General features: G+C 39.8%; 2 protein-coding genes across 3 annotated transcripts in view; one reads left to right on the forward strand and one right to left on the reverse strand.

Annotated features, from left to right (window-relative positions):
- The window catches only part of Efa6 (Exchange factor for Arf 6), an 88,727-nt gene that overhangs the window by 56,842 nt on the left and 16,737 nt on the right, over nucleotides 1–15,148 (reverse strand). The window lies entirely within an intron of this gene.
- LOC143150197 (putative tubulin polyglutamylase TTLL9) lies at nucleotides 1,111–6,706 on the forward strand. Its single transcript, XM_076318288.1, has 4 exons — nucleotides 1,111–1,370; nucleotides 3,098–3,560; nucleotides 3,869–4,159; nucleotides 6,142–6,706. Exons 1-4 carry the CDS (start codon nucleotides 1,179–1,181, stop codon nucleotides 6,576–6,578), a joined length of 1,383 nt encoding a protein of 460 aa, XP_076174403.1. The 5' UTR covers nucleotides 1,111–1,178; the 3' UTR covers nucleotides 6,579–6,706.

Raw genomic sequence — 15,148 nt, forward strand, 5'->3', positions numbered from 1 at the left:
ACGATAGCTTCTGCCGGTTCTAACGGTAATGCACGTGCGACGAACCGGATGCACGCCCTTGTTGCAGCTCGCGTACACGGTATATGCATAGATGCACCAATCACGACCGCTGGCAAACGTCTGGGTGCATTGTGTTGGTATTTTCCAGTTCTTTCGAGCGTCGTGCTCTTCCTTTGGTGTCTTTGGCCTCGAGGCGACTACCGCGAACCTCGTGAACCGTGCCATGAAACGCAACAGTCGTTTCGTGAAGAAATTTCGACGCGTTCGTTGCAAGCTGAATAGGGGTTTGTCCTTGAGCTCTATTTTATTTCGGATATGAACGAAATCGTTTGAAAGTTTCAAAATACCCATTTCGCGGAGGAAGGTCCAAAGAACCGACCGTTATTTTTGGTGAAACGCCACGGTTCTACGAACAATGTTTAAAAATTCTCGCGTTTCACCGGTTGGGTATCGTCACCCGGGACTGCAACTCGTGGATTGCTGTTGGCGAGTTTCATTTTATCCCCGATGTCGGCGATGTCGTTTAACATTTTTCAAGTACACGTATTGTGGAAGAAGCTTCAAAGAACTCTGGTAACATTTTTCGCAAAATGAAACGATTCGGTGCACAATTTCTGATTAATTTCGCGCTTAGTGCACTTTCACGGGTGTGCTTCACAGCGTGCGACCGCCGAGTTTTATTTTACTCTCGTTGTTCCGAAATGCAAATTTTACGGAGAAAGATTCGCGAAACGACGCGACGTTTCTCGCGAGGCGGGGCCAATTTTGCGAAAGAACGTTTAAAAAAAAAAAAAAAAAAAAAAAAAGCCTTGGCCCCCGAAACGCACACTCGATCGCGACCTTCTCCGAGACACGCCGCGAAATAAACAAATAACTAAAATAGACCAGGATAAAGTCCTATTTTCAACGCCTCTCGGCCGTGATCTATTTCTCTAAATTAGCAGTTGCGGCGCCCGAAACGAAACACGTACCGCGAGACCGGGCGGGCTTGCACGTGTTATTACATCACGGGATAACAAAATCCGCAAGAGGTGAACTTGCTCGAAGGACACTGCGCAACGAAATCAGTTTGTTCGTTCGCGTAACGGGGTCTGGGGGTATTTTCATCCGCGCGAGTGCCAGCAGTTTCGTGTCTTCGATTGTTTCGATTGGCCCAGGGACCCTGTCCCGACGAAATCATGTCCAAGAGCACGGTATCGAACCGGAAAACCTTCGAGCCGGGCACGGAACGACGCGCCTCGCCTCCACCGCGCGAAAGAAGGAATTCTACCACGAAAAAGAAGCAGAACGGGGACGACAAGGTCGTCAGGTTCCGATGTGACTTTCCCTCGACGCAAGTTAAAGTGATGCTGGCGAGAGGATGGATCCAGGTAATGGAATGTCCCTTATTCATGCAGAGCTTAACGAGCGTCCGCGCAGAGGGTGGGAACGGGTCTCGGATATCCCTTTAAGGCTCCTCCGTCGAACAAAACCGTGTTAAAAGCGCACCGGTAGCCCCGCTATGGAAGAACGTGGCCACGATTATGCGAAAATCCGCATTGTCCCCCACGTTGCCAACAACGGGAACCTTGATCCTAGATTACGAACAGAATGCTTATGCAACCCGCGATGGGGAACCGGACTTCATTTCGAGATGAAAATTGAGTTTTTCGTGGAGTATGAGGGTGAATGGTCCCTTTGAGGTTAGCTCGTTCCGGATAGTTACAGTTATTAGGGTAACTGCGAGTGAATTACGCCGAGAAGATACCAAGCTTACCGTTCGCTGCGTTGAAACTAACGTTGGAATTGTTTTGTGTGTAAGTAACCTCCGAATAATGGAATTATTTAAGCGAAGCATTGTGAACTGATACCGAACGAATACTTATACGAACAAAAATGTGTTAAAAATGTCACGGTGGTGTTCAACCCTTTGAGGTCGTGTTAAATTTGAACACGAGTGTCGTACTGGTCGGATTTCATTTCTTTTGAAAAATCAGTGATAGATAACACGTAAGATTGCGAAGGATAAAGCAGATTTGTTCATTCTTTCGTGAACTTTGAATATATGTTCGTACAAGAGTGTGCGGTAATGTAATGTTTTTATGTAAAAATTATTGTTTATAATTCTCCATCGTGCGGTACCTTTCAAAACAGTCCCCAATATGCACTCCTGGTTTTCGACTACATGTGTCGCAAAAATAATTTGTTTGGTGTCTTTCCGTTTGAACATACAGAACAATCTTTACTTTTTACATCTTCGTAGTGCCACAATATATGCAGTTTTTCGTTAAGCCTTTCTTCTTTACTGAATTCCGTTATCTCTAATAGGAGCACCGTATTGGTCCGTGAACAGATTCTTTAGACATTCAGGTTCGTTCAAGAAAAGTGTAAATTAATACATAGTTGAATAATAGTATAATAGTATAATATCTTATGTAATAGTATAAGATTAGTATGGTTCTTTGCTGCGGTGGCCGAGAGCAGACATACGACCGCAAAGGGTTAATATTTCTCTAAATTAGCCATTCGGACTATTTTGAGTCATGCGTTATTTGAACCGATTTTGAAAATCTTTCATCACTTGTAAGTATTATAATTCGAATACGGTTTGTATACATTTTCACCGAGAGAATTTAATAGGCGAAGATACGATAACAAATGTAAAAAATTGTAATATTCGATAATGAAGGAAATCCCCATTGTTTTCTAATCAACGATCGAGCACAATCTCGATCAGCCTATCCGAGGAACATTATACTTGCTAATGAATTCTTCCAAACGTATCAACATTCCTATCGCTTCGAATCAAAAGATTCTATTAAATTAGTTACTTCAAAGAAAATCTTAACATCAGAAAATATTGGGTTGAAGAAAGTCATTTCGTTTCTTTTTTCTTGATGAAAATGACGATTTTTTTAGAGCGTATAAACATTTTATCAAATTATACATTCTCCATTTTGTTCAAACGAAACGACTTTCCGAACAATTCCAATAATTCCGAATCTTTCCAATAATTCTTCTGTATCGCGTAACGATACAGATAAAACAAGTCCCCAAATGACTCATTCTACCTGTTTTCGATCACCTGCTGATGTATCGATCTTTGACCATCCCCAAGGTGACCGATCCCAACGACTTCAGCTGGCACTTATGGTGGTGCGAGATCAACGACGTGCGGCTGGCTCTGGATTCCAAGCTCGCCCCGTTTCAGAAAATACCGCATTTCCGCAACCATTACGAGCTAACGCGGAAGAACTACCTCTACCGGAACCTGAAACGCTACAAAAAAACGCTACTGAAATCATCGAAAACCGACGAGGCGGAATTCTGCGAGTCCATGCCGCTGACGTTCGAGCTCCCGAACGATTACAGTCTGTTCACGGAGGAGTATCACAAGCAACCAGGTGCCACGTGGATCGTGAAACCGGCGGGAAGATCACAGGGCAGGGGTATCTTCCTGTTCAGGAAGCTGAAGGACCTGGCGGAGAGGAGAACGAAAGATTCTTGCTCTCAGCAAACGGAGACACCAGCGGAGACTTTTATCGTTCAGAAATACGTGGAGAACCCGTACCTACTGGCAGGTTCGTGTTTCCGCGCGACATTCGTGGCTTTCAGGCGGCTTATCGCCGCCGAAGAATGGCCGGTGTTGTCGCGGAGAATGGCTCAATACCCCCGAAAGCGTGCCCGGGGGTGGTGGTGGTGGTGGCTGAAATCCGCGAGGCTTTGTGGTCGGGCGTCGTGGAAAAGAAGAATACTTGAATGTCGAACGATTTAAAAGCACTCTCCTCGATGGTCTCAGCAACGATGGAAAGAAATCGGGCGTGCCCCTACGTGGTAGCGAGAACACGCGCGAAACTTTTGTATACGTTTCGTCGTTACCTGGTTTCAGGAAGGAAATTCGACCTGCGGATTTACGCGCTGGTGACCTCGTTTCATCCTTTGAAGGTGTGGCTGGCCAGAGAAGGGTTCGCGCGTTTATCGACGGAGCTGTACGACTTGGAGGACATTGACAACAGCAGGGTGCACTTGACGAACATGGCGATACAGCTGAAGATCACGGATGACGACAAGAAGGAGGAGCTAAAGAAAGGCTGCAAATGGGCCTTGAACAAGATCAGAGAGTATTTGACCGCACGCCACGGGGTGGAGGCTGTGGAGGCACTGTTTCAACGAATCGCTGGTCAGTTGGTGTCTATTTCTGATTTATCTCCAATGAGTCAGATAGGGTAACGATTGCTCGAATGTATGTAAATTGGTGGTTGACGTTGAAAATTATCGCCGAGCAGCGATTTTATTTCAGGAATTGTCTCGGGTTCAAGTATCGAGACCCCCGATAAGGAGAGAGAATAAACAAAGCGAAAGTGAGCAAGAAAGAAACAACGCGCGGAGTGCGGGATGCTCGATACCGAGCATTTCAAAGAAACGCTCTGCGTATTAGGATGAATCGATCGATTACGGAAATTAAAATCCTTTCTTTTCTCGCTTTATCTTTCTAACGATGGTGTTGATGGATCGGTGAGCTTCTCCCGAATAGATTGAGTACAAACACGATTGTATTCGGAATACTTTTCAATCCACGTCGTTCAAATTATTTTTGAAAAAAAATTTGAACTACGCGTGATTAAAAATAGCGCGAGTACGTCGATACCGAGCATTTCAAAGAAAGGCTGTGCGTATTAGGATGAATCGATCGATTACGGAAATTGTTTAGAAATTGTACAGAGATTTTTTCTTTTTTCGCTTTATCTTTCTAACGATGGTGTCGATGGATCGGTGAGTTTCTCCCGAATAGATTGAGTACAAACACGATCGTATTTGGAATAGTTTTCAATCCACGTCGTTCAAATTATTTTTGAAAAAAATTTGAACTACGCGTGATTAAAAATAGCACGAGTACGTCGATACCGAGCATTTCAAAGAAAGGCTGTGCGTATTAGGATGAATCGATCGATTACGGAAATTGTTTAGAAATTGTACAGAGATTTTTTCTTTTTTCGCTTTATCTTTCTAACGATGGTGTCGATGGATCGGTGAGTTTCTCCCGAATAGATTGAGTACAAACACGATCGTATTTGGAATACTTTTCAATCCACGTCGTCCAAATTATTTTTGAAAAAAATTTGAACTACGCGTGATTAAAAATAGCACGAGTACGTCGATACCGAGCATTTCAAAGAAAAGCTGTGCGTATTAGGATGAATCGATCGATTACGGAAATTGTTTAGAAATTGTACAGAGATTTTTTCTTTTTTCGCTTTATCTTTCTAACGATGGTGTCGATGGATCGGTGAGCTTCTCACGAATAGATTGAGTACAAACACGATCGTATTCGGAATACTTTTCAATCCACGTGGTTCAAATTATTTTTGAAAAAAAATTTGAACTACGCGTGATTAAAAATAGTGCGAACACGGTCGTGTTTGGTCTCGTTTTCATCGGGAGAACCTCGCCAATTCATTGACAATACTTTCACGGAGGTACAATGAGAGATATAGAAGTTTTTACTTTGTGTCAGCGACTGCCACAACGATACTTGTGCAGCTTTGCTTCGAAGCTCAGCGACCGAGCTGTAATTCGAGACTCGTTCGCTGTCGCATTCACTTCTGGCCTATCTCGTTCACTCTCCTCGTCGGATGGTTCACGCGTGGCTGAGTCTCGACTCGAGATAAAAAAAAAAAACGGTCGATTCCTGGAACAAATTCGCGACCAACTTCGACTATATGCGAGTGTCTGATCCCGATTTTTTTTGCATATAATCAGAACTACTATACATAGAATATTCCCTACCCGGTAATGCCTCGGATAATGATAAAATTCGTTGCTCTCGTTACATACCATTTCCAAGACGGACTATTTTCTTCGATAACTAATTTTACGCAAAGTATTTCGAAACTTATAAATAACTGATAACATTAGAATCGCTTAACCAAGATTATAATAACCAGATTCCCCTGTACAAGAAACCGATCCCTACGACTTTTAAAAATTTCTTCTCGCAATACGAGGTAAGGAATAATAAATAATAAAAAAATGTAGGTCGCAAAATATTACATAATGGGACGTATAAAATTGAGTTTCACTCGTGGCGTACGAGACCACCACTTTCGGTTAATTAACACACCGGCCCACAAAAGCTCCCCATGAATCCCAGTGAACTCGTAGGCGTGATAATGGCCAGTCTGCTCGCGGTTCAACCGGTGATAATGCAAGGGAAAAACTCGTTCGAGCTGTACGGTTACGATATACTCATCGACGAAGATCCGAAGCCCTGGTTGCTGGAAGTAAACGCCTCACCGGCCCTGACCGGCACCGACAGCGACGATTACCGGTTGAAGTTCGACCTCATCGACGACACGCTCAACATTCTCGACATCGAGGGTCGTTTCTCCGGCAGGGAGACGAGAATCGGCGGCTTCGATCTTCTGTGGAACGACGGCCCGGTCTGGACCACTTGCCCTAATCCCACCATCTGCGGTGAGCCGCCGAACAACTTCAGAAAGCTCAACATTTCCCTTGGCGCGCGAAACGATCGGGTAGGCCAGTTACGTCAGCTACGCGAATGCTTGAACGGAAGATGCAATAGGAGCGCGCGATGTTAAGGCTCGCGGAGGACACGACCATTGGAGTTTGAAAACGTTGTTTGCACGATACGTCGCCGTAATGACCGACAGATTAGCGTCGTTCGCGGCTGCCGGGTAAAATTAACGCGATTTGCGGTCGCGAGGATGCGTCTTCTCGCGCGTTGCACCGGAATGGACGAATTAACTTTGCGTAAGCGCGAGACTGGTATCGAGTTGAACGCTCGAGGGATTGCGCGTGAAAAAAACAAAGGGCGCGTAAATAGGAAAAACCGGTTCAGAGGTGTCGCTCTGAGAATGTACAGTGTTCGGGAATTTGTTGAAAATAAATTGAAAATTGGTTCGTTCTGAAGAAAATAATAGTAGCGTTTTGTTTATAAAGTGACGTAAAAGGCAAAGCTACAATATTACTGTACCTCGCCTCTTTTTCATCCATTGTCAGCATGTTTTACTCGTTTATACAGTATTAGGTACTTGTAGTTATCCTGTATGTGAAAACTTTCAACACTGACATATCATACGAGGTAATTGGTACTTGTAATCGTCGCATAAAATATAATTCGAGTGTTAAAAATTGCTCCAGGCTGCTACATAATTAATTGAAAATCTACTTTGTGAAATATTCTATCCTTTTTGTTTCTTTCAAACTGTATCATTGCGCACAATGGTACGATATTCATCACTTTCAATCGAGTTCCTGGTACAAAGTAAATTCATCGATTCCCTTGTACCCAGAGCCACCAATCAGTTAAAAAATAACACACCTTCCAGCTCGCGTTTCAATTCCAATTCAAGTATCGCAACACACCGTGAAACTGTTTTCGATTTACGAGAAATAAATTCTTGTATCCGTTGTACAGAGTGTACGACGATATTGTTCGATTAAAACAACAATATTTCCACAATTGTTCCTAGAATTTTGTAAAATACTGTGAAATACAACATTCTGTGTGTGTACTTTTTATGACAAATCTAAGGAACTAATAATTGTGCAACGTGACAGGAAATGATTACTTACAAAAAAATAGTAAATCTTGTCAAATATATTTTTTCATACGATTCTACCTTTTTAACAAAATAAACTTTGAAGACCTGTTGATCGTGAGGACAATTAATAGAGGTGTATCCATGGAGCACTATTTTTCTAAGAGAAAGGTATTTCAAGCTTATTGTTGCATAATAATGATGTCTTTATGTTCTTAACAGAAACAAATAATTAAGAATTCGTAAAAATGTGAAAAATTCAGATTCATACCCTTGTAACTTTCTATATACCGATAGATCGATTTTCAGTGTTTTTTAAATCACTACAGTAAGCGAGTTCTAAAAATAATTTTCACAGATATTCGTTGCAATGGAATTTAATAACGGTTCGTGCGGCGAACCATTATTGTTCTCCTGTCAATTGCACCCATACACAATAATTTCGAAAATTGTTTTTCTAGAAAAATACAAGTCGGGGAGAAAAATTTCATTTCACTTTTTCAACTCATTTTGTCATGACAAATCATTTCCTTTCAGTTCTACCGTCAAACTACACTAATTAATTTAATACGGAACACAAAATCAATCCACTAAGAGTAATACGATGTTTAGAATTTTGGAAAATAAAATAAGGCAAATATAATTCGATAAAAGGCAAAATTATTTACGCCAAAGAGACACAAATTTCATACCTCTGATATAGTCATTTTTATAAAAAAAAAATACAATTTTTCTCAGACTGTTCGTGCCGTTTCTTTCTGTGCAATGTTCCCCTGATTTTTCACACGTATTTTTTTTTTCTTCCTCCTGTGCAACGTTCCTCTAATTTTTCACGCGTACTATTTTTTTTCTCCCGGTGCAGTGTTTCTCAGATTTGTCACACGTATTTTTTTCTCTTCCGCTTCGATGTTACTCAAATTTGTCACGCGGATCTTTTTCTCCTCGATGCAATTTTTCTCAGATTTTTCACGTGGACTTTGTTCCCCCTTATCGTGCAATTTTTCTCAGATCTTTTACGCGAACACTTGGTCGATCCGTTGGACGTAATGTCGTCGACGAGCCATCGCATTCTCGTTTTTCTCGACCGATTCAATTTCATTGTAGCTACGTGGCAACAGCGGCTGTGGTACCAACTGGCTGAAACTAACGAGCACGAATTTGCTCAATGCCGTGCGCCTGACGCATAAATGTATATGCATATTCATACGGGGCTGCACACGCTCATGCGCCAGCATACACGCGCCAACGTGTGCAGCATAATCCTCCGCCTGCGATTCGTTCCAGTTCCGTGAACCCAATTTTTCCGATGTGCAACGCAAGTTCCATGAAAATCGACGGACGCGATCGTTCCTCCGCGACCTTCTCGTGCGAGGTGAATCGATCGAGTTCAGTGTCTCGACTGATTCGATCGGGTTCGTCATTGGTCATTTAAGATCACGACGTTTCGGTGCTCGACTCACCGAACGAACTAATAAGTCTACCAAGGGTCTACAATTGGAATCTCGCTAATGAGACTACCGAGAGTCCACACAGTTGTGCCAAGCCCCTTTTTTATTGACAAAATGGTGGAATATCGACTGCCAATACTCGACCATTCGTTATTGACAAAATGGTAAAATATTGACTGTCGATATTCGATCATTTTTTATTCACAAAATGGTCGAATACTGGCTGCCAATACTCGACCATTCTTTCTGATAAAATGCTAAAATATTGACTGCCAATACTCGACCATACTTTCTTCGCAAAATGATAAAATATTGGCTACCAATATTTCAACATTTTCTTATCGACAGGATGGTGTACCAACTTTTTTACTTCTCTTCGAAAGGAGTAAAAAAAAAATTATTATTCCTGAAACTAATAGTTCAACCACCGCGTCGAATTCTACAAACCAAAGTATCTAGTATCTACGAACGAAAAAATCTAGATGTTTTTTTAAACGAAAACGGACTTTCAAATCTCTACACTTTCACCCGCGAAGAAATTATTTCCGACACATTACGCGTCCCTTGAAGCCGTGTAATTTTTGTAAACAACTCTTCTTCCCATTATTTAAAATGGCCGCCCGTTTCCAGCGGAGTACGTTCGTAGACGTGTTTCGCGGTTTATTCACGGCGCGGGAAAACGAACGATTTTTGCGTAATTGCTGTGATAAAGCGAAACCGAGGAAACAGTTCCTTTTTCTTTTTTTTTTTCATAAAAACGTAATGGGGCCCCCCGTCAAGCCGGAAAATTTTTTGTTCGTCGCGCTCGCGGCGGCTGAACTTATTAAATTCGCGAAACGGTGTCGCAAAAGAGCGAAAGAATATACAGAAGAGGAGGCAATGTACTCTCGCTTTTACGCGGCCTTTTCTCGTCGTCGTTCTCTCCTCTCTTTTCACCCAGGGACTAAATTTAGCGAAAGAGTCGTCGTATAACCCGGTAAGCGTGCTCGTATTATCCTGATTCTTCCAGGCAACAGCGAGTAAACTCGTTAAAATGTTACTTCACGATTGTCGTTTCCACTTCGCTTCCAAACTGTGCTGCGCATCGTTTCGTTCTGCGCGAGACACTCGCCGCGCGTATCTTTCTCAGCGGTTTCAATCGCCGGATCGATTTTTGCCCGAGAATTCGTGGAAAAAGCGCGTCCAATCGCGGTGTTGCCTCGAATTGTAAATACGGAACGAATCACCCGGTTACGTCGTTATTCGAGTTCACTCTGGAAACAACACAGAATTCGTGTATCGAAATTTTTCAAAAGTGAATCGACCGTTTTGTTTGCCACCGCTTTGCAGAAAATTTAATACGACGAATAAATTAATTTTTCAGCATTGAGAACAATTTATGAAAAAAAACATTCTTTATCGATTCAACGATTCCATCACGTTCGTCGAGCTTTTTCGAACGTCGATGTAAATGTAAACAAATTGCTCGCGCGCCCACGAATTTATTTACCTATCGACGCAAATTTATTCTTTTTATTGATCGTATTTGTAATTCGAACCGTAATAATCTATTTCTCGATTACATTTACAATTCAAGAAAGGTTATCGATTAATGAAAACTGGAGATTTTATTGTAAATAGGGAAAGTATATTTTCTACTGGGTTTCACGATAATTACCGAACATTCCATCGTGTCACTCTCAATTGTGGATAATTTTCCTCTCACTTTTTTAGATTAATACTTCTTTTTAGCACGACATTTGAAACGACCGAACGTTATCGAATTCTCACTTAGGGGTATAGAGTTCTGCTCGTTAATCGGATCAAATTTCATATAAGTTTCCAATTCGGTATCGATGCTCAATGAAATTCCACAATTTCCGTGATAATCGCTTGGGATTAAAGCTATTGATACGAATCGATTCCATCAGATCGCACCCTGCTTAAAGTAATTAAAGGAATCGCTTTGTCGTTAGGCATCCAATACTTTGAGAGCTTCGATATATTATAGAAGAATATTCGGTGAAAATATTAGGTTGTTCTACCTATAATACTATTAGATTGTTCGGAAAGTCTAAGTCTAAAAAGTCTTTTTTTTGGTGAAAATGAAACATAATTTTTTTTAGAGTGTATAAACATTTTATTAAATTAAATATTCTCCATTTTGGAAAACGAAATCACTTTCGCGACAACCCAATATATTAATCACAGCAATTGAATAATTTTAATTTCTCAATTTGGTTAATTTAGATGTTTAAATGACAACCTTCCTGTGTAAATACTTTTCTGCTATCCCGATCTTGCGTCATTCGAAACCTACGTCATGTAATCTCTGTGTCACCTTATCTCCCGCGTCACAGACTCCTGCTTCATGCTTCAAAACGCTATCGTCTATGGTTTTCCTTCACCTATTATCGTCATTTTTATTCCGTAATCTTTAAAAATCGAAACATCTCCAACAGAATGAACGTCGTACTCCAAATCGTTATCGGTTCAGTTCTACGGTGAAATTTGAATAAGAGATCGAAGAATTTCCATTTCAACGCAAAAGTGAGATCCTCGTTGCAGAGAATTAGAATTGCATCGACAAAACAAGTAAATGTTGCAGGTCAGTCTGTGCGTCAGCGCGTATCTTAATTTGTATACTGGACTTGTAAAGCTGGCTGCACATATTTTGTCCAATTGTGTAAGTACCATATAATATAACATATTTTCTAAGTACCATATGTATAATGTAACATATTTTGTAAGTATCATGTGTATAATGTAACATACTTTGTAAGTACCATATGTATAATGTAACATATTTTGTAAGTATCATGTGTATAATGTAACATACTTTGTAAGTAGCATGTGTATAATATAACATATTTTGTAAGTACCATATGTATAATATAACATATTTTTCACTATCCTGTGTATAATATAATATATTTTGTAAGTACCATATATATAATATAACATATTTTTCACTATCCTGTGTATAATATAATATATTTTGTAAGTACCATATATATAATATAACATATTTTGTAAGTACCATATGTTTAATATAACATATTTTGTAAGTACCATATATATAATGTAACATATTTTGTAAGTACCATATGTATAATATAACATATTTTGTAAGTACCATATGTATAATATAACATATTTTTTCACTATTCTGTGTGTAATATCTTATGAGTACCATATGCAGTAATCCCTGCTCTCAAGTGATAAAATCGTCCTGCAAACGGGGTAGGTACAGTGATTTCTATTTGGAATTAAAAACCCATCCAACGAGGAAAGTTAACGACAACGTTTGAAACTTCAAAACGATCGATGTGTTACCCGCTAAAATATAAAATCAATTTTCTTTTATTTTTCATTATATTTTCATGAGAATATTACGTATAAATTGGCGATGTTTTCTCGACGAAGAAGCGTTCAAGCACGACCTTGCTCGAACTATTTTTAATTATACGTAACTGAACTTGTTTTTTAAACATATAATTAAAAATAGTTCGAACGAGGCCGTGTTTGGACTCATTTTCACCGGGAAAATCTCACGAAACCTTTGATAACATTCTCGCGAAAGTGTAATGAAAGATACAAAAAAAAAATGAATTTGCATTGTTTGCAGCGATTACTTGAATCCAGGATAAAGACTGTTACTCGAAATGGGAAATAGTCTTCTGCCAGTGAATTTCGTGTTATGTATTCGGTACGTTGAAAAATACAATTCTATACTATTCTACGCGATAGTTATTGATTACCGTTTCGTAAAAGAAATACTAGGCGCGAAATTCAAATCCGTTCGTTCAAACACTCGCTGTCCCCAACGACGGAAATTTTCGTTCGCGTTAATGGCATTCTCCATCTCGAATAAAACTCACCGTCCAAGTAAATCATGTCGTCGCTAAAAAACGGCTTTGCCGGATTTAAAAATACCGTCATCTCAGCGTCCTCCGGTACGTTCAACGCGTATAAAAATGGCTACTCGCGGCTACGTGAACCGTGAACTGCATCGAACATGTTCATCGACATTTCCAATAACGTGAGAGCGCGCACGGACGTCGAAGAATCTTGTCGCGCGCGCAGGAATCCTACGAATCCGATATTCCGAGCCTGTGATCTTATTATCAATGTATACGACGAGGATTCCGCGTTTGATACAATAAAACGTGCGTTACAAATGGAAACAGGGATCGGAGCTACGATACGGACGTGACTTTTTTCTTCACTTCAGACACTAGGGTATTCTATTCTTTACTTATCAATTTCTGCGTACTGCGAACTGGAAAATTCTAGATCCTGTTCATCTCTCGTTTAGCTGGGTGAATCTCGACCTGTACCGAGATTTTCCAAGTACTCAATTTCAATCCTTTTTTACGTATTTCTTAAATTCATTTGAGATCGTATCTGTAACTGTTTTCGATACATATTGTTATTAAATACGCTGTAAAAGACGAAAAGATTCAACATATTTCGAATGTTGTTGTATATAAGTTATGTATTATGTTGAATAAGTTTATTTGTTTTCATATATCCAGGTAGTGTAGGTAGATCGTATCTGTAACTGTTTTCGATACATATTGTTATTAAATACGCTGTAAAAGACGAAAAGATTCAACATATTTCGAATGTCGTTGTATATAAGTTATGTATTATGTTGAATAAGTTTATTTGTTTTCATATATCCAGGTAGTGTAGGTAGATCGTATCTGTAACTGTTTTCGATACATATTGTTATTAAATACGTTGTAAAAGACGAAAAGATTCAACATATTTCGAATGTTGTTGTATATAAGTTATGTATTATGTTGAATAATTTTATTTGTTTTCATATATCCAGGTAGTGTATCAGAGTCATTTCTTTGAGATTTACAAAACGTTGAGTCTTTTATTCCGTATTGTATTGCAACGATTTCTATTTAATGCAAGTTGAATATTTTCCATGTAGAAAAACCTACAAAAGAACTACAAAGTAATCAGCAACTGTGAAATATAAATCGTCGACACGATGCGTAGAAATAATGAATAATTAAACGGTAATTGGAGCACCGAGAAAGAAAAAAAACGAGTTCGCATATCCTATTATAGGCTGTTTGACTTCGACAATTCGATTGCTAATTAAAGCTCAATTACTGTCGTTTGTCACGTAGCAACGCCCGTTTAATGACATAATAAAACGTATCGATTATTTAACAACGCCCGGCCACGAGCACTCTTAATCGAAACAAATTCGAATTGCGAAAGCGCGGTAATTAAACATAACGCGTATCCGTATACGCAAACTAAAAAATATCTTTTTGCAAATGTTGTTCGCGCGGATCCGTTTTTATCCAAAATGAACGCCACTCGTGTTCAATTTCGAACCGATGCTGAGTTTGCTCGGAACAATAAATAATCTGCAGTGGAGCGGCTGCAGGTAATTCCGAGTGCAATTTACGTTCAAGTGCAGCTAATCTTACGTTCAAAATGCAAACCAGATACAGCTAATTTTATATTTAACCTTCGTGATCCCAAACGGCTGATGAGCCATTCATGTACCGAATTAATCGTACAGGATCGTACATTTTCAAACATTTCTTACGATTCGTTACAATTTTCACCGACTGGGTATTTTAATTTTGTTATATATTTCTTTAAATTTCTCCACAGTTTTAGCATAATCTCTACGCGGATCTTGTTTTCAACGAAACGTATAGGCTACAATGAAAGGAATCGATCGGTGTAATTCGTGCGTGTTCCAGTGCAACGACTTTCACTTTAAGTAAAAGGCAGGTCACTTTATAATTTTACACCGACTCGATGCAACCTGCATGCACGTAACCGTAGCTATTTTTATAGTTACGCAATGTAATCGGTATTCGATAGACTCGGGACTTCCTGGCATAGGCTAATCGTTATAAATACTATTTAGGATTTCCCAGTTTCTTGAAACTTCGACTTATAAATTCATCAATCGTTCAAGGATCGTTGGACACAGGTGTCCGCGGCTTTATGGATTCATTTATCATTTATACCTCAGCGCTCAGAATAATTGGAGGATCGTACGCTGCAATAAAGTAACGCGATATTTTGACCGTTAATGTTACTATAATGGGGTATTAAACATTAAATGCCGCACAAAAGCATCCGAACGAGAAACGTAATAAAAACAGTATTAAATATACAGATCACTGTTTCTAT

Source organism: Ptiloglossa arizonensis, chromosome 8, assembly GCF_051014685.1.
Source record: "Ptiloglossa arizonensis isolate GNS036 chromosome 8, iyPtiAriz1_principal, whole genome shotgun sequence".
NCBI lineage: Eukaryota > Metazoa > Arthropoda > Insecta > Hymenoptera > Colletidae > Ptiloglossa > Ptiloglossa arizonensis.

What these genes read in the sequence shown, in the direction of transcription:
- LOC143150197 (XM_076318288.1), top strand. Translation starts at nt 1,179, where the DNA reads ATGTCCAAGAGCACGGTATCGAACCGGAAAACCTTCGAGCCGGGCACG. An exon ending in TGGCGAGAGGATGGATCCAG is followed by an intron (nt 1,371 to 3,097) that starts GTAATGGAATGT and finishes ACCATCCCCAAG; the next exon opens with GTGACCGATCCCAACGACTT. An exon ending in ACTGTTTCAACGAATCGCTG is followed by an intron (nt 4,160 to 6,141) that starts GTCAGTTGGTGT and finishes GTGAACTCGTAG; the next exon opens with GCGTGATAATGGCCAGTCTG.